This window comes from Carassius auratus, chromosome 19 (assembly GCF_003368295.1).
Source record: "Carassius auratus strain Wakin chromosome 19, ASM336829v1, whole genome shotgun sequence".
NCBI lineage: Eukaryota > Metazoa > Chordata > Actinopteri > Cypriniformes > Cyprinidae > Carassius > Carassius auratus.
Genome location: NC_039261.1, coordinates 14,349,618 through 14,371,991, shown reverse-complemented (window position 1 = coordinate 14,371,991; position 22,374 = coordinate 14,349,618). Strand labels below are relative to the sequence as shown.

Sequence of the window (22,374 nt, the reverse complement as noted above, 5' to 3'; positions counted from 1 at the left end):
ACCTTAGACCTGCCCTGACTGAGTGAGCTGTCATCAGTCCACCATTGTTTCACTGCTGGAGCAGATGAAGACAAGAACGACTCCTAAGTGATTGAGGTGTTCTGTTGTTGGATGTAATAATGAACATAACAGTCATCCTTTACTCCTGACATCTGAGCCGCTGAAGATGCAGTTGGATTGCGCCCCCAATCTAGCTAAATGGGTCTGTGCTCACACAAATCATTCGTGATCCAGCCTCACCTCCAGAAGAAGTGAGTATAAGGTTTTTCAATTAATCTTTGCACATCACCTTTTCTAATAATGTGTTAAGTTGCAAGTTTCACGATGAATGCAGCTGAAGTAAACAGTCTCAGCAGCTGGAAGAGAGGGGCGGAGTCAGCAGAGCTCATTAACATTTAAAGGAAAATGTTACAAAACAGCTTGCTCTGAAAAGAGCTGTTTTTTACAAGCTTTTTACACTACCATTGAGAAATTTGATCCAAACTATGTTACAGACTTTTTATTAAGACTCTGAAACATCATACCAACTTGTGGAAAATGGGCATCTGATGACCCCTTTAAAAAAAGGTCCCCCAGATATTGTTTTAGTAAAAAATTATGTTGATGACAAATCTGTTTAAGCTCAAGCAGTTATGATACGGTACATTTAGTTGATTAATTATCTAGAGTTATTCATGTGACTAAAGTAAATTTTTAGGCTGTCAAAATGTAAATGCCTCGACAACATCTATAGATCAATGTCAGATGAATTATTCCAAAAAAATGAAGTGCATTTTTATCTGCCAGTGGGTTAAGTAAAATACTATTGTTTTAAGAATATTTTACCTACCCCAGTGGCAGATTTGACTTTTTCTTTAAGCAAAATTCATTTAAATTAGTTCTTTCTAATATATATCCACTCCTTGTCTGAGCTTTTGTTTATTACCTACATACATTGGAAATGTGTACTCATTTTTCATTATTACAATATTTTAACATTTTATAGATATGCATTTAATAATTTAGCTGATGCTTTTATTTAAAGTGGCTTACAAAGAGTGCTGTGACAAGTCTTTGAACAGGCTATAACTGATCATTTATTAGTATAAATTTATGATTATATACATTTATGATTATCAAAACTGGCTCATGGCATCTAAACTACCAAAAATTATTCAAAATGATTGTGCTTGACATTTTTTCCCCCTCAAAGTATACAGTATGCATGCAGTCACACAAACTCATTAGTGAAATCTCCACCTGGTGGCGCAAAGGGGCAGCTCATATTTGTACACTGACATAATTTTCCCTTTTACCTGCGTAACTGATGAAGAAATAACAAAAGAATAGCCCACGCCTGTCCATGAAAAACTTTTGAGTTAATTGTTTAATTATTAATTGAAAAGGGGGGATGTACATATTAAATAGCAGCAATTCCCTAACCTTTCCAACAATTTTGATGAGAATACCCTCAAATTAAAGCTCATATCATGCACTTTAACCCCAAATTATTAATTATAAGCCCATTATATAATTTAAATATGTTTTGGTTAACAGCTAAAATAATAGAAATAGTGTCAGTGGATCTGTCTGTAAATGTCAATGATGTTCAAACAGGAGCTCTTCATCCAATACAGTCACATTCTATTCAGTAAGAAAGAAATACTTTACATTTATTTTGTTGATTATTTTCCCAAATTTAAACTGTGATCAGAACCAGGATATCCTGGCTTAGATTTAAATAATCTTATTCTATATCACTGAATGGTTTTCAGCTTTATTACAGTATCATATTTACTATATATATATATATATATATATATATATATATATATATATATATATATATATATATATATATATATATACATTAAATCTAATCTTCTCTAAAATTATTTTGGCTGCAATATTACTAAAACAGTATTTGCAAAATTTGAAATAAGCAATTATTTTGTTTTTCATGTTGTTAGTTTAAATGTCACCCCACAGTATGATCAAAGATACATTACACAGTGTCTGTGAAAAGCTTGTGGGTGTTTAGCACATTCCTATGCAAATCGATTTCAGTTCATGTATATTTCATTGCCTTCACTTAAATGCTCTGTTTACTTCACCCCACATTTTTATATGAGGTTGATGTCAGACTTAACCTTTACAGAACATAATCCAGAATCTACTTTTGTTGCTCTGGTATGTTGTGGATCTTTATTGTTTTATTTTACATTACAAAGCATTCAAAATAAATGTAATAATAAATGATCTCTTTAAGCAAGATGAGAGGAGAATTTCACTCATTTACTCATCTGGCTTAAATGTTTAAACAATTACTTGCAAGGACAGTTTTCTTGTTATTCATGGGCACTGAAAGCTGTTTGTGTCTGTGTGTGTGTGTGTGTGTGTGTGTGTGTGTGTGTGTGTGCGTGCCCTACTTGGCACATTTTATGTGTATGTTTGATGGATTAGTGTGAGTTAGTCTGAAATCAATGAAGCATGCTCTGGATCACAATGACAAATCAAAGGTGTGTTTTGTTGTGACTAAGAAAAAAAGCCCTGCTTTAAATGTACAAATATATTAAATGAATTACAAAACTGCATAGCAATGTTTGTTGTTTTATTTAAGTAAAACAAACAAATAAACAATTTGCTTTTATTAGTGTGTTTCACCATCATTTACATTATACAACACTTGTATGTATCCATTTACTGCAATCCAACCACTGTTCTATACTCTACATAAGCCTAAGGTACATTTAATATTTAAAGATACAGATTTGATATGTTGTATGCATTGACACTACCATTAAAAATAATAATTGTTGTCAGTGTAATACTGACTTTCAAAAAAATAATACCCAAAACAAGCTAATACCATATTTTTATCTAACCACTGAAACATCTTAGGATCAGGATTTTGTTTACAGCGTAAAACAAAGTGATTCATCTTTCATAAAATAATCATGCTGAGTGAGAAGATATGATCTGAAGATCCTTGTCCTCTCGGGCCATTCATAGCAGACTTCTATCACTGAGCAAGAGACGTGCTTTACATATGTAAATTATATTTTAACATATAAGATCGGATTGGTCAAAAGATAAGTTTAGAACGTATTATGTTAATTTAGCCCCGCCCCCTCCACGCGCATCCGCCCCTCTCTGCGCCACCATCCTCAGAAGCCGTTGACGGCTCTAACAGTGACGGATCGACCTCCGCAATATTATTTTATTTTTCCTTTTTCATTTGTTTTCTGGGAAAAAAGAAAAAGGAGTACAAGTAAGCCTCACCGCACACATCCGTCCTCAGCAATCCTCTTCAACACATAATCCTGTTTTGAGCTTTTATAATCGCTTGTACTAACGGTAGGGCACGACTATTGCTAGTAAAGTTAGCTCAAAGATACAACCTCGAAACAAGTCGGGACAAGACCAGGTTAGTAGCTGTGTCTAATGACCATTCGAGGGCATTGAAGAGGTTTATTATAGCTGTGTTTGTGACCGTGATGTTGGGGTCCAGCTGTACTGCTTTTCAACGGTCGGTGTCGGCTAACGTTAGCATGCTATCAGCATAGCTTGTGTTTGTGTCACACATCTTGGTGAAGATGTACCATATCGTCTATTAATAAGAGCCTGTGAGGTTTAAATTTACACCGCTAGCCGTTTTAGCAGGTTTTATGTAAACGTTGACTTGAATTAGTATGCCTACATTGAAGAAATAACGTGCGTAAGACGTGCTTTGACCGAGACTGCGTGCCAGACAAGTGCGTTGTTTTGGTTCAAATCAAGGCTCCGTTTGAGTTGTCTGCGTAAACAGAAATCGACTCGCACTCTAAAACCTTTGAGCTCGGGTTCTAGATGAAGCCCGTGTCTTTAAATCGTCACAAATCCCGATGCTAATGTGCTCGTAGCTCTGGCCTCACTTCACCGTCGCCATTTTGTTTTGTTCTCGCCATCAAATCCTTAAACTTAGTCAAACCCGCAGCATCACTTATACGGACAATTTCTTTCCTCCGTGTTAAATAAATCACCTTCTCCAATTTATCTAGTCGAGGGCTAGATTACTGCACCTGTTTGAAGTGATGTGTTATTTTGAAGTTATGTGTATTATGAAACCCTCCTCCCAGGACGAAACATGGAGGCCGCGGCTCCAAGAAGCGAGTGAACCAGTCAAAACAGACAATTAACCGAGCTTATAATGTATCAGACATTCGGTTTTTATTCCAGATACCGGGTTTTTCTTAAGGTTAGATTAACTATCTGATCGTTTTTGTGTAAAGCTGCACTGTGCCCATACGGCCAATTGGCAAAGCGTGTAAAATAATCTCTAAACAGCTCCTGTTTGCCAGCGCTGCTTCATGTCGTGTAGAGATTATTTTACAGGCTTTGCCAACTGGCCATCGCTGCTATTCCTAATCTGCATCTGCCCCAGTCGATGACAGTGAGGTGTAGCACACTGCCGTGGTGTTTGTGTGTTTAATAGAGAAACAGAACGGTTTAGGACTGTGCTCTTCACTAACGGATTGTGCGCTTAATTTATTCATGTTTGGTGCAGTTTTGGGTTTGGGAAAGGTCCTCAGCCGAATTCGAACTCGGGACGCCCTTATGCAGACGTTTAAGAATGTTTTCGCGTCATATTAAGAATGGTGGCTCATTTAAATATTCTAAGTATTGATAGCTGTTTAGCAAAACCTATGATTGTGATTGTATTTTAATTAATTTTTTTATATATATGAGGAATGGTAATAGCCCTGCCTGTATGTTATGTGCCCATATGGAGGGCTTTGATCATTCTGTGTCATCCTGAATGTCAGACTGTAGAAGAAACACAGTGAAATTTACAGTAAACAAATGGCAGCTGTTATTGCTACAACCTTTACATCTGAAGTACCCACAACTTGAATTGAAACAAGTTCAAAGACTATTTTATCGGCCCTAGTTTAAGAAGAGAAATAGCCTATGTGCATGCCTATAGACTGAATGAATAATGCGCATGTACATATCGTAACTGTTTTTACAAAATAATATTTTTATATCTGACGGTATCATTTAAAAAAACGTGCACTTTCAAACCTATTTTCAAAAGTTTGCATTTTCAGGCCTCCTGGAATGTCTTTGTTGTGTGAATAAATGGCCAAAATGCATAAAACGTTTGTTTTTAGTTAAAAACGCTGTCGTGTAAATGCCCTAAATAAATTACTGTAAAAACTGTCTATTTCAATAACTGATTTGTCACAAGGAATTTTTGGGAGTGTAAGTTTACAAGTTATCAATGTAAATTGTGAGAAGACTGTTAATTTTTACTTTAAACAATCCATTAATTTAACTGTATTTTAGTCTGACAAAATATCCCAGTAAATATTTTACATTTATTAGCTAAATAATTTTTTTAAATCATTTAATTGTTTTTATAGAACGAGAACTTGCCATTTGACCAATTAACAGGTTTTTGCCCTAGCGTGTTTGCTGTCTTTTACTGTTCAAATTACACATTAATTTTTTTTTTTTTTTTTACATTTAAATGAATCCTTTAGGCTGTTTATTATTATTTTATGGAGAGTCTCTTGTGTTTTCCAAATGGCTGAGCTCTGTGAAAACAAATGGGAAATGAACACGCAGAACCAAGCTGTCCAACATCTTTATTCTGTGACTCCATCACTGTTTTTTAATAAGTTGCTTTGTATTTAGGGTTACAGATTGTGTAGTGTACCTTCGTGATAATTAATCTACAGGTGGCAGTTTCAGTTTTGTCATACTGGAGGCTACTTATGTGGTTTTGCAAATGTTGTCTAGTGTTTGACACGAGACTTTTGTAATGAATATCACAGCGTGGTGAAGAAATGCAGCTTTCTGATTTAATGGTGTTAGCCGGAGTTCATGACTTCTTTTTGTTTATTTTAAAATCAGAGATTTTATGACTGTGTGTGATTTGAGAGGTCGTCACTAGCTAGCAGTAAAGACTGCCATGGTGTTTCTATGGATGCAACACCTCGCAAGGCAGAAACAGAGGAACATTTATAATGCATCTCCATGGTAACACCTGGCACAGCTGCCTTTTTCTAGCCTTTAAAAAATATGTGCTGTCATTAATGGTTGACTTAATGAATCGATAAGCAGTTGTCTGATGAATTACTGTACAGAAGGAAACAATTTAGAGGAAAAAAATGGGTTTGGGTACTGTTTGAATTAACTTGCTGCTTGTCTGATGGCTTTGTGCATATTTCAGTCTGGTCTTGCGTAAACATGGGTCATGTGCTGTGAGATCTCATAATATGGGACACCCCAGTATCTCGGTTGATCTGAGTTGGTTGAGCATGATACCTATGAGGACCAATATAAACAAACTGAACAGTGATATACAGAATGCAGTTGGCCAAATCACCAGTAAAAGTCACGGTTTTATGGTATTTATTGATTTGATATCAGTATTCTCATTGTTTTAACTGAATTTATGCATAGTGTAGCCTTCCTAATTTTAAAAACAGTTTTCAGTTTTAACTCAGTTTGGTTAGTGTTGTAATAATTACTATGCCTTTGTGAAGAAGCCATAACATTTTATTAATGTTTTATGAGAATTTTCTTTGAGAAAAGCATAATGGCAATGAAAACTGACAATTATTTTCCTCAGAATGCCAAAATTAAGGCTTAGCTATTTAAGGAATATGTTGGATTCAGTATGACTTAAGCTCATCTTAATAAGTGAATAACTTAAGGATAATCTTTAAAAATTTGTGTGAGGTTAAATGTAATGGGAATCAGCAGAGACATGCCAATATCGAAAATTGATTGTATTACATTTACATGCTTATTCTTATTTATCTGTATTGCATAGGCCTTAGCTGCTTTGTGCAGTTGTCATTTATCTAGTCTTATTCGATGGGCCGTTCACACAGAACACGTTTTTTTCATTCCAATGTACAACTTTTCCATTGTTTTTCTATGTAAACACATGCTAGACAGATGTGTATGTCTGTTGTGCTAATGTCATTTGCAGTGTCTCGCACATGAGCACCACATTTAAGATGCCATGTCGCGTTAAAAGAATATCAACTTTTACATGCAGCGCCACTGTTCAATGTCACTTCCAAAACTGTTGACCAATCAGAAAACCCGGAGGTGAGGCAAGCATTGAAAGCTTTTGTTTACAGCAGCAAGTGGCTATGACTGGTTTTATTTGATGTGTTCGTCTCTGTGCTTTTTAAAAAGCTATTCCCGAGCATTGCATCTCGTGTTTTAAGATTTAAAGATGCATTCTGTGTGAACAACCTCCAAGTGTGAATTTGGTTGATTAGAAATCAATTATTTGACCTAATTTCAGATTTAAGTTCCGTTCACACCAAGGCAGTGTATATAAAACTTTAATAATCATTCTAGTTCCAATTCCGTCTATCTGTGTTGGTGCTGTAGGTATCTCTAAAGTTTGTGTTGTGAATGGACCTTTTTCTTTGTGGTGTTCAGTCGCCATTTTCTCAGCGATATTTGGAAAAAATAATATAAATAATGAAGTCTGTCGTCAGAATACCTCTACTCATACCCATGTAAAGCTAATAGATAGTGTAGCTTTCATATGTTGGAGGATATAAGAAAAAGTCTACACAGACAAAAATCCACCCATAGAAATGACATTAGTGATTTGGGTCTTGTGTAAAGTATTTGCCAATATGGCCAGTTTCAGTAAATCATAAACGATATCAAACACCCTTCTTTTCATGCCTACACTTGGCTGTTAAGTTTAGCATTCATTTTGATCCTGAAAACATGGGAATGCTTGAAAGGGGACACCTTTCGACTCCGCATCACGTTCTCCCTTTTCACTCTCTCTTTCTCTGTCAGTCTCAGGACTCACCATACTCAATGAGCGTACAGCGCAATGTCAGAGCGCTCTGGGCAAACGGCAAAGGGGAAGGATGGCAAAACCAAGTATGCGTCTCTCAACCTGTTTGATACCTACAAAGGAAAGAGCATTGAAGCACAGAAGCCTGTTGGTGAGTTTGCATTGACTTAAAGCTTATGTTTAAAGTAATTTGTCTCTACCTGTTTGTAGAGACGATCTTGTGTTAATCTCAGGTCAGCATTAAATTAACATGGACCTTGATAACTTTTCTAATGCACATTTCTTAATGTTCACAATTCTGAATAGTTTTGAACACTTTTTTTCAATGTCTTTTTGAAATCAGAAATGCGTCACATGAAATGGGTTTGCAGATTCTATTTCTTGGTGATTATATCTATATTTTGTCATTGATTTCAAAAGTTTTAGTGCCTATGAAATCCAATTTAATAGATTCTATTTTAAAATAGTAATGTATTTCTGTCAGTTTCTTCAGCAGAACTTATATGTTGATTGGGTGTAGGTGTGTGCAACATGACACATTTTGTTTGTGGATGATAAAATGTCTCTACGATCTGCTTTTGAAGAGAGATTGTAGTATTGTGCTACAGTTTGCCTCCGTCTCAATATACTGTTCAACATGACACTAATTTACATCAAATGTTTGATTGAAGAATGTTTGATTGGACTGATGCAGCTCATATTTCTTTGCTAAAACTGTGTAATACAGCGGTTGCATATTTAGACAGTGCAGTTATTTGCAGTGTGCAGTATAAGAACATAATCTGTCTGGCCTTTCTGAAACAAAAGCGCTTTGTTTATTGATTTCTAAGTTTCTTAAATCCCACTCTGGATCCACCCTAGTGTTAATGAAATCATTTCCAGTTGTGTCCGCATCGTCTAGGGTAGCTCGCTGAATTTTTGAGCTATGACCTAAGACAGAGTTTTTCTTGTGTCCATCGTTTTCCCTGCTTATGTTTTATTCAGTAGCTGAACTACCAACTCTAAGCAGCTGTCCCTCTTTTCCAAAATGCAATTCTCTCAGCACTCCAGGCTGCTTGGCTCCAGGGAACAAACAGGGGATTGAGAGTCAGGACAGATGTGTTTTTCAGCTTCTGAAACCGCCAACGACTGCTCTTTGCAATGCTCAACCTATTTTGCATAGGCCAAGCCTGTCGTGAGCGTGTTAAAGTGGGATTTTTGACCAAGTCAATTTCGAGTCCACCACTTGAAACAAATCAACATAAGATAGTCTTGCTCCTTTCACTGGCCAGCCAATCATTCCTAAGCCATGATGGATGAGGGATATTGATGATCTTGTGCATGCTGCAGGCTCTCCTGCTTAGTCTCAGGCTGCATCCCTCAAGACGGTATTGGGTTTCTGCACTTGTTTATTTACTTTTCCTGTCACTGTTCTACTTTCAGTTGCCCCTCGTCATGGCTTACAGTCTCTTGGTAAAGTTGCCTCTGCACGGCGCATGCCCCCCCCAGCCAACTTGCCTAGTTTGAAGGCGGAGAACAAAGGCAACGACCCCAACGTCTCGCTCGTTCCCAAAGACGGCACAGGATGGGCAAGCAAGCAGGAACAAGCAGACCCAAAGAGGTGAGGCATGTTCACCATTCTGAAGGAGCTACATTACATTATTCTTTGAGTAACTGAACAAATATAAAAGCCCTACCAGCTCCATCACAATCAGTACAACAGACAGTATGTGAGTATGTGCTCTAATGGTACATCGTTTTCACTATGGACCACCCAGATTCTTAAATCAGTTTGTTTGTATAGAAAAAACACTGTAGACTATAGAAAACTGCAGTCTGATTGGATACATGTTCATACCTGCCATCTAATGTCTGTTTTTTTTTTTTTTTTTTGATTTTTCCCTGTAGTACCGATGTATTGTCAACAGCGCAGCCGGAGTCGCAGCAGCCTGTGGTCTCACAGACGTCTGCGCCGAGCATGCCGAGAACACCCCCAGCTCAAGAGGTGCCATCACACAAACATGAATAATCTCCTACGTTATGTACTTGTTTTTCAACAAGTCTGAGCTAATGAAGCCCGCATCTCACTGCTTTAGTTGTTGTATGACCAGTGAACATGCTTATGAACAAAGGATTTTTGGCTTAAATGTACATTAATTATTCTTTGTGTTACTCTGGTACATCGTTTGGTTCTTGACAATTATGTATGTATCTTAGGCCCCAACTCAAGCTCTAGCCGCAGGGCCAAGGTCCTGGGCTCCGGCCAGTGTTACACATGGAGTACAAGGAGATGGTAAGCTACAGCACCAAGACTAATGACTACATTTCTCAGTGAGGAATATTAAGAAATGTATAGTTATGGTTGTTTCAGTGCAAAATAACAGTGGACACTTGCTGTAAAACTAAAGTTAATCTTGTTTTCATCGTTTTATTCTTGGACAAGAGAGGTGACGTTTCTAATGAAGTATCTTTATAAATGAAAGATATTTAATTCCCTTTGCTTTTCTTCACAGGTGGAAAGGGATCAAACCAACCGTCGCCATTCTCTCGCGAGGAATTTCCCACCCTGCAGGCGGCTGGAGACCAGGACAAAGTTGGCAAAGAACAGGCCACTGCAGATCAGTGGTATGGGCCAGGACCAAGCCTCCGCCCCCAAAGTAAGCATGATAGCCCTTTTCTTCTTTTGATAACTGGTGTGGTTATTTGTATCTTGGAGCTTGTGTTGTTCATGTTATATTTGTTATCTTCTAGTGCTTCTGATTCGTACTGATTCACATATGCTCAGCAGTTCCTCAATTAATAATTTGTTGCTTTCTGTTCCAGACGTAACAAGCTGGCGGGATGGTGGGGGCCGGGGATTGGCACCCACCCTGGCTGGGGAGGCAGTTGCGGAGGGCGGTGCTGGGGGAGCCATAGTGATGGAGGGTGCTGCTGGGGCCCCTCCCATCCCACATCAGAATGCATCTTCTCATGGCCCGCCTAGATCTTCCCCAACCGGCAACCCCGCGCTTCCCCTCCCGCAGCCACCCATTGGCCCGCAGTTCCAGGCTTACAGAGGCATCATGCCTCCCTTCGTAAGTTTTGTAACCTTTTCCATTTTTGTCAATCTATAGAGAATGTCTAAAACTGTGATTGATTTGTTCAGTGCATTCATAGCCTTTCTTTTCTTTCTGAATGTTTTTCTCTAGATGTATCCACCATACCTGCCCTTCCCACCGCCTTATGGTCCACAGGGACCATACAGGTACCCACCCCCAAATGAGGCCCCTAGGTAAGAATATTTATATTTATACTGAGTAGAAATGAATCTACTAATATTTATTTCCACAGTCATCCAGTTGGCTTTCCTAACTTTCTTCCAATTACTTCTTGCCAGGTTTTCTAGGTCACAGGGTGGAGTAGGGCCAGATGGGCGGCCCCATGGAGGCCCCCGGGGTGAAGTGGTAAAACGCCCATCCATCCTCAAACAGGATGACCTGAAGGAGCTGGATGAGCTGGACCATGATGGAGATGAGGGCTGGGCTGGTAAGAGGAATGCTTTCCATTACTCTGGCACATAAGAATGGAATAATTGGGTAACTCGCCTATATTGTGGTTGTTTAAAAATTGACAGTGGCTAAATGTTAGTAAGCTAAAAAAAATAATTACCCAGCATTTTTATTGCTCTTTCAGTATTGGTATAGAGGTAAAACTTATAACAACGGTAACTACAGGTGCATCTCAAAAAATTAGAATATCATGGAAATGTTCTTTATTTTTTTTTGTCATTTAATTAATTTAAAAAAAGCTAACTTTCTTATATTCTAGATTCATTGCTCACAAACTGAAATATTTCAAGAGCCTTTGTTTTAATTCTGATGTTTATGGCTTACAGCTTACGAAAATAAAAAATTCAGCATCTCAAAAAATGAGAATATTTTCTCAAAGATCAATCAAAAAAAGATTTACAAAACCAGTAACCGAAGCAGGTTTAATTATGCACTCAGTACTTGGTTGGGTTGGGTTGGTTTGATAGCGGCCTTCAGCTCCTCTTTATTGTTTGTCAGATGTTACTTATCTTCCTCTTCACAATACCCCATAGATTCTCTTTGAGATACAGGTCAGTTGAGTTGGCTGGCCAATCAAGCACCGTAATATCATGGTCAGCAAGTTTAACACTGGGCAGGTGCTCCAGTCCTGCTGCAAAATGAAATCAGCTTCTCAGCAGATTGAAGCATAACGTGCTCCAAAATCTCCTGGTAGATGGCTGTATTGACTTTGGACTTGATAAAACACAATGAAACCAACACCAGCAGACATCACTGTTCCCCAAATCATCACTGACTGCGGAAACTTCACACTGGACTTCAAGCAGCTTGGATTCTGTGCCTCTCCAGTCTTCCTCCAGACTCCAGACCTTGATTTCCAATTGAAATATTAAATTTACTTTAATCTAAAAATAGGACTTTATAGGCTTAGGCTGCAATTCGAAATTTAATATGTTTCTACGTTCGATCTAAGTCATAGGAACTAATTCTTAATTCATGGCCACGAAATCTTTTATTTCCCCCCACGTTTACCACAGTAAGAATGCGAAAACGGTGATTAAAACTAGTGAACTACAATTAAATAAACCTTTGAAATTAAAGGGTTAGACAGCAAGGATTTGGGAAAAGAAACAATAAATATTAGTAAATTCCTGGAAACTTGTGATCAACTGCAGAACAGAACATAAAGCAGCGTATGGCTTTAAATGAACAGCATGAATGCAAACGTGTAGTCACGATGTAACATTTGCGTGGTAACCCATTATTTCTCTTATAAATAAAGCTTTGTACCTTGTCATACTCGCATTAAAAGGTTTCATGTGAGCAGCTGTGTTTTCGTAGCACCGCCAACAAAAGCGTTTCTCTGACCAAGTGGTGCAGCCCCACGAGCCACAGTAACATTTGGGATCATTTTATTTTAAATGGCAATAATGTAAATTGCTAAAATTGCAATTGTGTTTTAAAATACAACAACGAGTACAATGAAACCATTTAAAGAGGTGCGTTCAATGGTCTCTGTGACGGGATCAGAAACGGCCAACAAAGTAAAATGATACATGCTATGGCGTGCTCTCTTCATTTTATCAAATGATTATAATCACATCTATTCATTTTACAGTCCTGCTACTAGCCTTTTATTTACTGCAATAGACACATTTCGCAGGAATAAGGTTAATGATTAATTGATCGTTAATTTAAACTACGATGGATCATGGAAATGTTAAAAAATTGACATCCCTAGTAGTAACCTTTTCTTGGTGATTTGCTTCGTTTCCAGGAGCACAGGAAGAAATTGACTACTCCGCAAAGTTGAAGTTCAGCGACGATGAAGGAGAGGATGATGGGGAAGAGGAATGGTCTGAAAACAAAAATGGATCCCGGTAAGCATTTTCTAAATATTTTCCCGTTGGTTGATTAACTTAACTTTTTGCACACTGAAGTTCTTTTTGAAAACCGTTTTTATATTAAGTTGTAACAGGGAGCCAAGGGAGCAGCAGAGATCCCAAGATGGACCTGCACCTGTTTCACGTTCCCGGGCATCCGACAGTGGAGGGGATTCTCGCCGTACCCCTCCTTCCTCTGCTGAAGATGGCTCCACGTCCCCCTCCAGCAAGCCAGGCTGGGCCGAGGAGGGTGGAAGCAGCTGGAGCAGTCAGGCAAATGCAGGATCCTATCAGGTATGCATCTCATCTCCCCATCTAGTTCCAAGCTCTTGGTACCACTGGCCTTTGCCAAAGCACGTGCAGTTACTGTGAGGACAGGAACATAGTTGTGGTGTTTTCTGGATGACTCGCTGATTTATACATGTACCCCTATGCAGGGGCGTAGGCCTGGACTAGGTGGCCCCACCAGGTCCACTTCTTGGACAAGGGCCCTATTCCTGCTTTTGCCAGGTACATGGGGAAAGAGTCCAAGAAATGGTGAACTTTAGTTAAAGGGATCATATGATGCGATTTAAAAAATTTTCCTTTCTCTTTGGAGTGTCACAAGCTCTTGGTGCATAAAGAATATCTGTAAAGTTGCAAAGACTGAAGTCTCAAGTATAAAACGCCCCCTAAAACAGCTCGTTTAAACACGCCCACACATCTCTACGCCACTATGTGGGAAGATTTGCAAAACGCCGCCCAAATGTTCACGCAAAGAAAGAAGGCATAACTTTTATTCTCTCTATTTCCGTCGGTGCCATTTCTTGGAGAAGCTGTGTGTATCTTTGTGAAAGTGAAACTACCTTGTTTGGCCTTCCAAAAGAGCACGATATCCGCTTCGTCATGCCTAGAGCTGATTCGTGCTGGTTGCTGAGGAAATACATCAACTTTTCGCTGTGGATCGCCAGATCAGCTTTCACTGTGGATAAAGCGGAGTCCAGGCATCATGCATCATGCTGCAACTCCCAGTCGCTCCTTCATCGAATTCGCCGGCCATTCCTTGTTATAGCCATATATATGTACATATAGCTATAATGTACAATATGTGGAAAATGTTTTTTTTATTTATTTTTTTACCTTAAATCACAAACACATTTCATTACACCAAATACACAAAATTATGTTCTTTTTAGCAACATCATATGACCCCTTTAATAAACCACCTTTTGTTACAGGACCGGCCTTCAAACCAGTCGCCAATCTCAGGCCCCATCCTAGCCCCCCAGAAGCCCAGTGGTGCCCAGGCACAGCAGCAGGGGGGGGCAATGCCTGGTGGGCCGACTCCTCCTCCCTCCAATGCCCTGCTTCCCCAGCAACAGGGCGAGGATGAGGATGAGACATGGCGGCAACGAAGGAAGCAGTCATCAACTGAGATCTCTGCTGCGGTAGAGCGTGCCCGTCGGCGGCGTGAAGAGGAGGAGCGGAGGATGCAGGAGGAGCGCCGTGCTGCCTGTGCAGAGAAGCTGAAAAGACTTGATGAAAAACAGCAGCAACAGACTATAAAACCCAGCACCCCCAGTGATGCTCCGACCAACAGTCCTAGTCCTTCCTTGTCTGCACCTGCTTCATCTCCCAATGTCAGTCAGCCACCATCACCCTGTATGGACTCTGAAGACCCTCCTCTATCATCTTCTCAGGGAAGCGGTGCAACACTAGGATTGAATATTATTAACAGACAGCGGGCTGGCAGCAACAGCAGTCATGACTCCAACACTGGTTAGTATTACATAAATAGTTACAACATTTTATTTGGTTGAATGGGCGATATATTTCTTCATCGTTCTGATACTTCTTGGACTTTCCTTGGTGAATTTGTTGTAAAAGTTGATGAGCAGATTACAATATTTGTTTTAAATAAGTTGAAATGTAATATGTAACATGTATGATTTCTTCATCATTCAGAGTCTCCGCAAGCTCTGCATCCTCAACCCACCCAGCATCCACAAACCCTGGATGTCCCAGTGGCTGGAGATGCCAAGGAGGAACCTGTGGTGCATATCCGCACTAGAGGTGGAGATGACACGGTGAAGGTGGTTGAAAATGTTGGTGGAACAGGACGGCAGGGAAGTGGTCCATCTGGGCAGGGCTTTTCCAAGTATCAAAAATCACTTCCTCCTCGTTTTCAGAGGCAACAACAGGTTTGTGTTTGTGTGAGTCCTTATTTTCAGGAGTTATGTAAATGTGATTCTTCTAATAGGAATACACTACCTTCACACCAAAGTTTTTTTACATACTAACAAATATGTCTTTATACTTGGCTACTGGGTTTAAAGTTAAATATAAAAATACAATATTTTTTGTATAAAATGTGGTCTGTATCATTTGTGAACAGGAGCAACTTCTCAAACAGCAGCAGCAGTGGCAGCAGCAGCAGCAGCAGCAGCAACATAACCAGGTTGCCCAAAATCAGCTCCAGCCTCAGAATCAGCAGGGCCCCTCTCCAGGTACCACACCACAGTCTGGGCCCAAACAGCCAACCCTTTACCCTCCTGGCTCAATGGGACGTCCTCCACCTCTGGCTATGAACTTCGATCCCCGTTGGATGATGATGCCCTACATGGACCCTCGAATGATACAGGGACGTCCCGCACCCATGGACTACTACACTCCCAGCATGCATTCATCTGGTTAGTAAATAAATGAGATCAACTGTGAATATAAGTCAGAGAGTCTTGGTTTCCAGAGATTATAGAGGCTTTTATGTTACAGGGATGATGACTCGAGAGCGTTCTGATTCTGGTGGCTCTGGGTCAGATCCATTTGATAGGCAGCAGCATGGTGGACCCTCTCATCCCCATCGTGGCACACCTCCAATGGATCCCAAACTGGCTTGGGGACCAGATGTTTTTCCAGGGGGTACTGAGGGTCGAGGTCTAAGCTCCCCACTACGGCAGAAAGCTGTCGAGGAAGAGGAGGCTGGCAAAGGTCAAAGGTAACAAGAAGCTATTTTAAAAATGAGTACATATGTAAATACAAAGTTATTGTATTTAAACCAGTTTCTATTAAAATCCTTTATTTCAGATTTCTTCAGTTTGTTTCAGAAGCATGTTACAATTTTCTTTTTTTAATGTTTCTAGAAGTGACACTCCTCCAGTGCTTATGCGGGAGGGAGGCACAGCTCCCATTCAGCCTCCCAGCTCTCCATCTGGCACATCCAACCAAACCCCACCACCTCTTGGGATTCAAGTTGGAGGACAGGGTGCTAGCCACCATGCCCATCATCAGCCCTTTATGGGTGGGCGAGGAGGTTACAGTAGCTACCCTGACAATGGATCCAGAATGGGCTCCCACTTGCAGCAAAGGGCCAGCAGTGGAGGGACACTGCATGGTTTTGGCCACCAGGAGGGTAGTCAACAGAGCCAAATCTGGGGGACTCCTCATCCCCATTATGACCGTAATGGCCGTTCTGATCACTTCACCTTGGAGACCAACTCGCATCACCAACACCATGGTCCCCCCACTCACGTCCCTCATTTCTCTCTTCATCCTCATAAGCATGAGAATGGCAGAGAACGAGAAAAAGGGGGGGAGCCAAAAAAGAGTGACCCTTCACCTCCATTCCATCAGCTGTCCCTTTCCCCTTCCTGTTCATCCTCATCATCTTCCTCAGCTAGAGAAGATGGTATTGGAAAACAGTCTTTACATAATCAGGTCCCACAACCAATTGAACATGATACTGGATCTGGTCATGCTTCAGGAAGGAAACAGGAGAAATTGGGAAATGCACAAAATCAGCCCCAGCAGCATTCTGTGCAGCAACACCACCCTAAAGCCAACTCTCGCAGTCGGGAGCACAAACCTGAGACCCACTGGGGCCCGAGGCCTAGTAGCAGTAACGTGAGTGGGGGCTCAACCCATAACAGAAAGGCACCAGGCTCTGGAATGAGTGGAAATACTGAAGAACCTTCAAATCATGGGACTGAGAACAAATCCTTTACTCAATCAGATGGCACAGCCAAGCGAGCAGGTCCAATTAAGAGACCAGTACTTAAAGAGGTGAAAAGAGAGGGTGGTGAAGGAGGAGGAGAAAAGTCCACTGGAGGCTCTGGTAAAGATAAAGAACAAGATTCTAGCCAGACTTCAACCAAACAAGAAACGGCCTCTGGGGCTCAAGGCCCCTCAGGACTCAGTGGGAAAGATGATGCCGCCTCATCAAATAAACACAGAACTGGTGGAAAGGAGCGAGGTAACACTGGGGCTTCAGGTAAAGGATCCAGAAATGGAGAAGGCTCTATCCAGAATTCTGGCTTTCCAGCTCCCCAGTCCAGGAGGGAAAGAGAGCATTCCGCTGAAAGAGGGAGCACAACTTACCATGCATCTTCGTCCAGAGGTAGCCGATCCAATCGTGGTCGAGGAGAGTTCTACGGCCGAGGCCGAGGCTACAGAGGCACTTACTCTGGCACTGCAGGTGGTGGCAGCCGTGGCAAAACAGGTGGCAGGAGCAACAGGGATTATAGAACAGCTGCCAACAGTGGCTACCATCATGCATCTTCTAATCAAGAATACAAGCGAGAGGCATCATCTGGCAGTGGTAGGCATGGACATGGGGGCTCTCAGCCAAATCCGGGACGTGCTAGGAACCGAAGTGAGACTCGAAGTGAAGGCTCTGAATATGAAGAGGTGCCAAAGAGGAGGAGACAACGGGGATCTGAAACAGGCAGTGAGAGTGCTGGTAGTGACCTTGCTCACTCCGAAAAGGAAGACCGCAAGCAAAACAACAAGACTGGTATCAGAGGAGAGAACCCTACAACAGGCCCTTCATCTTCTTCAGCTCCAATCAGAAACTCCCAGACAAGAGTGTTCACACCAAGGGGAGTGCCCTCTAGACGTGGCAGAGGTGGTGGAGGTGCTGGAGGAGGTCTCCATAGAAGTGGAGGTAGTGCAGGAGGGTCTGGTGGACACAGATCTGGACCTGGCCCTGGATCTCATGGCTGGTCTGCAAAATCTGCATCTGTGCGAAAGCAACAGACGTCCTCACAGCCACCCCCTCCTAAAGATTCAGGCCGTGGAGCCAGTGTTGACAAGAAGAAAGCTGCAGACCAGAGTCAGTCTCAGAGTCAAAGTGCAAATCCCTCCGCACCTAATCCCTCTGTGCCTATAGCTATCCAACAAGGGATCACTGAGAATGGAAGTGCTGGAGCCCCACTGTCCTCAAGTAATGTTCCTTCAAATTCCTCTGGCACTCCTGTCCAGACTCTTCCTCTGTCTGCCCCTGATGGAAGAGGTTTTCCTAACCGGGGATTTGAGCGCCCCCCTCGTCGCAGACGCCACGGACGATCTCAGCATCAGCAGGACAAGCCTCCCAGATTCCGCAGACTTAAGCAAGAGCGAGAGAATGCAGCCCATATCAATGGAAGCAGTGGAATTATTGAAGTCGTAGCCGGACAACAGCAGCGACCTGCTTCACCTTTGCAGAAATCCCTGCAAGAAAACAATAGCGCTCCCAACTCATCCACCGCAGCTGTTGCAAATGCAAAACACAGTGTGTCTGCAACTTCTACCAATAATAATAACAGCAGCAACCTTGGAGGTGGAAACCAAAATTTCAATAGCCACCACCACCATCACTACCAGGGCAACTCCCAGTCGCACCCTCAACACCATCACAACCATAACCCAGCTGGGGGTGCCAAATCTCCAGACGTCTCTAACCAGAACTCTGATCAGGCCAATGAGGAATGGGAAACAGCCTCTGAAAGCAGTGATTTCACTGAGTTTCGAGAAAGAGGGGGTGGGGGAGGGGGTAAACCCTATTCCTCCCACCATCATCATCATCACCACCACCATCCATCCGGAAGAGGTGGTGGAGGCGGTGGTGGGGGCGAGAGAGAGATGACAGCTAAAGAATTGGCCACCAGCAAGAGAAGCTTCTCCAGTCAGCGGCCTGGAATGGAGAGGCAGAACAGAAGGGTTAATACCGGTGGTGGTGGTGGTGGAGGAAGAGGCCCCAGGGGTCCGCCTGGCGCTGGTGGGGCGTTCGGTGGAGCTGGCAATGGTGGGGGCAATCGTGGTGAGAGGCGTGGCAACTGGCCCTCTCCTAAGAACAGGAAGTGATGCTTTGTTTTTGTGTGTTTTTTTTCATTTGGAAATAATTCAAATTATTCCCTCTATCATTGGCCACTCTTTTCTGTAAAACCTTTTCCCCCTTAACATGTTAACACTTTATTATCATAAAAGATTAGTTACCAAGACCATGAACACATTCTAGTTCTTTAGGTTTATAGCTATTTGTCCCTTGTTTGGAAATTCACACTCCGTGTCCTTTCACGCTACCATTAATCCTAAACTCTACTGAGATTTTACATACTACACCCCATTTTAATGGAAATATTTGCTGACTGAAAACGCATTTGACCAAATGGTCCATTTATGTTGGCATATATAAGCACAAAATGACATCAACCTAACAAAGTTGTGCTTAGTTTGTTTATGCTGGGTATGCACACATTGTGTTTGTTTGTGTAAGAACTGTGGCTTGAAGTATATATGAAAGGCCAAGGTTGTTATTATGTACTTGTGTATTCACATCACATGTTGGATTCTGGAAGTTGCTCTTTTAATGAGAACAAATATATCATAGATTTGTTTTCCCCCATTTTTAGTTGTTAATTTTTCATTTCAGCCTCTTGAAGGTGAAGATCTATATATATATATAATTTTTTTTTTCTTCTGCAAAGCAGGTCATTAAAATCCATTTTTAAATAAAACTCTCTTCGTTTTTGGTTCAAACTCACATATGGTGTTGCCGCAAAGTATCTCACCAGTGCTTTTTTATTTTTTTTTATTCACTCTAATGCCCACTTTTCAGAACTATGTGGTGTATTTTTCCTTATGTTAAGTTGTAGGACCTCTCTGCTTATTGCTTTGGGTTTTCAAATAGTTTCATTAGCTGTTTTGGCCTCCGCATGAAATTGTAGTCTAATAGTGCACATTATACTTGTTATTATTATTAGACTGTGGTCTTAATTGAACGTCCTTCAGAAGTTCCTCTTCATGGATCACATCGTTTTAAGGTTGTTTCTGTTGTGATCAAATCAAATGACTCTTAGCCTTGGTTTCAGATTCTCATTAAATTTGAAGGTTTTTTTTTATTGAGGTCATCCGTTAAAGATTTTCTTTTGTCTTGCACTTAAAGTCCGTAAACTCCAAAACGCACCTTTAGAATAAAGAATGTTCAGTGTTTTTTTTTTTTTTATTCTCCAAAAGAATAGCTGTGTATTGGACATCTTATCTGACTAGGTGTCATACTGCAGTTCCAGGTTATTGAATATGACAAGTATTGTGCTATTATATTCCCTTAACCGTTCTAGGGAGTGTAGAGAATCACTATTTGACCACCCTCTGCGTTGTAAATTCCCTTTCCTTTTTTTTTTTTTCTTTTAAGGAACCTACACAAGCTGTTTCTCCAGTGTGTATTTCCAAAGTCCCCAAAAACATGTCTCAGAACTATGAGCAGCTTCTTGCTCACATTCTCAGACTTAACTTCAATTCACCAGTCATGTCATTGAGACCCAAGTCAATGCCAAGGAGTCTGTGGCCCTTTTTGAGTAGTGTTACAAAATGAGACAATGGTTCAATGTGCAGTATGCCAGAAGTCAAATCCTGCCCATCCAGGGAGCCTGTGCCCAGGTTATTGAGAAACAACGAATGCTTGATGTCTAAAAAGAAATGGATCAAAGCATTGTCCCCTCGTTTTGACCAGCATCTGTATCCTGATGGTGTAAGTTGGGGTTTGTTTGTTTTCTGGGAATGCATTGGTCTAATGAATAGCTTTGAAATAATAAGTAGGGCTTTCAGATGAAATGTATGTGTGAGTAGGGCATTTAAAAAGTATGTGTGAATTTATATCTTATCAATACAGGTAATGTGTTCTTTTGAAAATAGGACGCTTTTTGAAGGCGAACATGAGTCCCAATTGCCCACCTTTTCTGACACTATTAGGATGTTTATTTTATCTAGGGTTGTGTGTATATGTTAATCCAAATGAAGTGCAGTGGAAAAAAAATGTTAAATCGATATATATATATATTTTTTTTTCCTACTTGGGAAAAGAACTAAAGTTGGTTTATTTTGCTTTTCTTGCAGACGTTTGCCAAGCATGGTTTTGTCCTCAGATACAGCTTGGTTGGTCTATTTGTTGGAAGCCGTTCTCCCATTCTGCTTTCAGTGCTGTTTATCATCCCTCTTAAACCTAAACCATTGATGTGGGCACATTATATGTACCAATATCAAAAAAAAAAAAAAAATTAATAGCAATGTGTATTCCTTCAAATACTCAGAGATTGTATTATACTTATAGCTATACCAAGGTACCTGAGGTTGTTACTGCTGTCTTAGCATCTATGGCTTATTATTGGAACCTTGATCTACACACATGTATGTATATTGGTATGCATTTGAGTTTGTCCGCCCCAACTTACATTCCCACACAATTGCCATTTTTAAGTTCAAGGGAGCAATGTACAAGCAGAGAAGTGTCTTATTATAATAAAAAGTATACAGAGAAAAAGTTAAATAAAAATCTTTTGTTTAAATGGAAGATCTGTGGTTTGACTTCATTTCATCAGTGTCATTTAAGAGCATGCTAAATATGAATTAAGGCGTTTTGAGCCCCCCCCCCCCATACTTAGATACTATGTCCATCATAATTTCATTGATTTCCTCTGTTTTAGGTAAACCCATTTTACAACAATTACTGCTAAAAATGTGCTAAATTATTGCTGTAAACATTAAATATTTATTTGGGTTGACCCAGGTGCATTCCAGGAGGGAAAATACAGCCATGCATTGTAGAATTTATATTTGCATATTTTAGCATAAACCTTAAAGGGGTCATTTGATGCTTTTTTTTAAAGATAATTATTTTGTTTGTGTAACAGAATATGTTGACATGCTTTACTGTTAAAAAACAGTATTTCAAATACTGTTTTTCAGATACTGTACATTATTGTAGGTCCTCTATGCCCCGCCTCTCTCAAAACCCGTTTTGTTTTCTACAAAGTCCCTCCTTCTGCGGTCTGCTCTGATTGGCCAACTGACCCAGTGCATTGTGATTGGCTGAACACTGCAAGCACTCGTCGGAAATGTAACGCCCCTTTCCATAATCATGAGCTTCATCTTTCAAAATAAATGTAAAGAA

At 40.6% G+C, this 22,374-nt stretch overlaps 1 protein-coding gene across 3 annotated transcripts; it reads left to right on the top strand.

Annotated features, from left to right (window-relative positions):
- The first annotated feature begins 3,129 nt into the window (after positions 1–3,129).
- Positions 3,130–21,774, top strand: prrc2a (proline-rich coiled-coil 2A). 3 transcript variants are annotated; one of them, XR_003294464.1, is made up of 17 exons: positions 3,130–3,250; positions 7,804–7,955; positions 9,227–9,404; positions 9,692–9,788; positions 10,001–10,076; positions 10,297–10,440; positions 10,607–10,857; positions 10,972–11,054; positions 11,160–11,308; positions 13,088–13,190; positions 13,280–13,487; positions 14,411–14,951; positions 15,138–15,373; positions 15,568–15,862; positions 15,945–16,167; positions 16,313–20,955; positions 21,321–21,774. XR_003294464.1 is itself a non-coding variant. In XM_026289042.1 (16 exons), the coding sequence occupies exons 2-16, from the start codon at positions 7,841–7,843 to the stop codon at positions 19,287–19,289; spliced, it is 5,676 nt and encodes a 1,891-aa protein (XP_026144827.1). In that variant the 5' UTR covers positions 3,130–3,250; positions 7,804–7,840; the 3' UTR covers positions 19,290–21,774. The 3 variants fall into 3 exon arrangements, 2 of the variants coding, with proteins under 2 accessions (XP_026144827.1, XP_026144828.1); XM_026289042.1 differs by having other exon boundaries at positions 16,313–21,774; XM_026289043.1 differs by lacking the exon at positions 3,130–3,250 and adding an exon at positions 3,293–3,406 and having other exon boundaries at positions 16,313–21,774.
- The last annotated feature ends 600 nt before the right edge of the window (positions 21,775–22,374 follow it).

Bases quoted from the DNA above. Each gene is read 5' to 3' on its own strand.
- prrc2a (XM_026289042.1), top strand. From the start codon at position 7,841: ATGTCAGAGCGCTCTGGGCAAACGGCAAAGGGGAAGGATGGCAAAACC. The intron at 11,055-11,159 runs GTAAGAATATTT...ACTTCTTGCCAG, and splicing joins CCCCCAAATGAGGCCCCTAG to GTTTTCTAGGTCACAGGGTG. The intron at 14,952-15,137 runs GTTAGTATTACA...TTCATCATTCAG, and splicing joins CAGTCATGACTCCAACACTG to AGTCTCCGCAAGCTCTGCAT.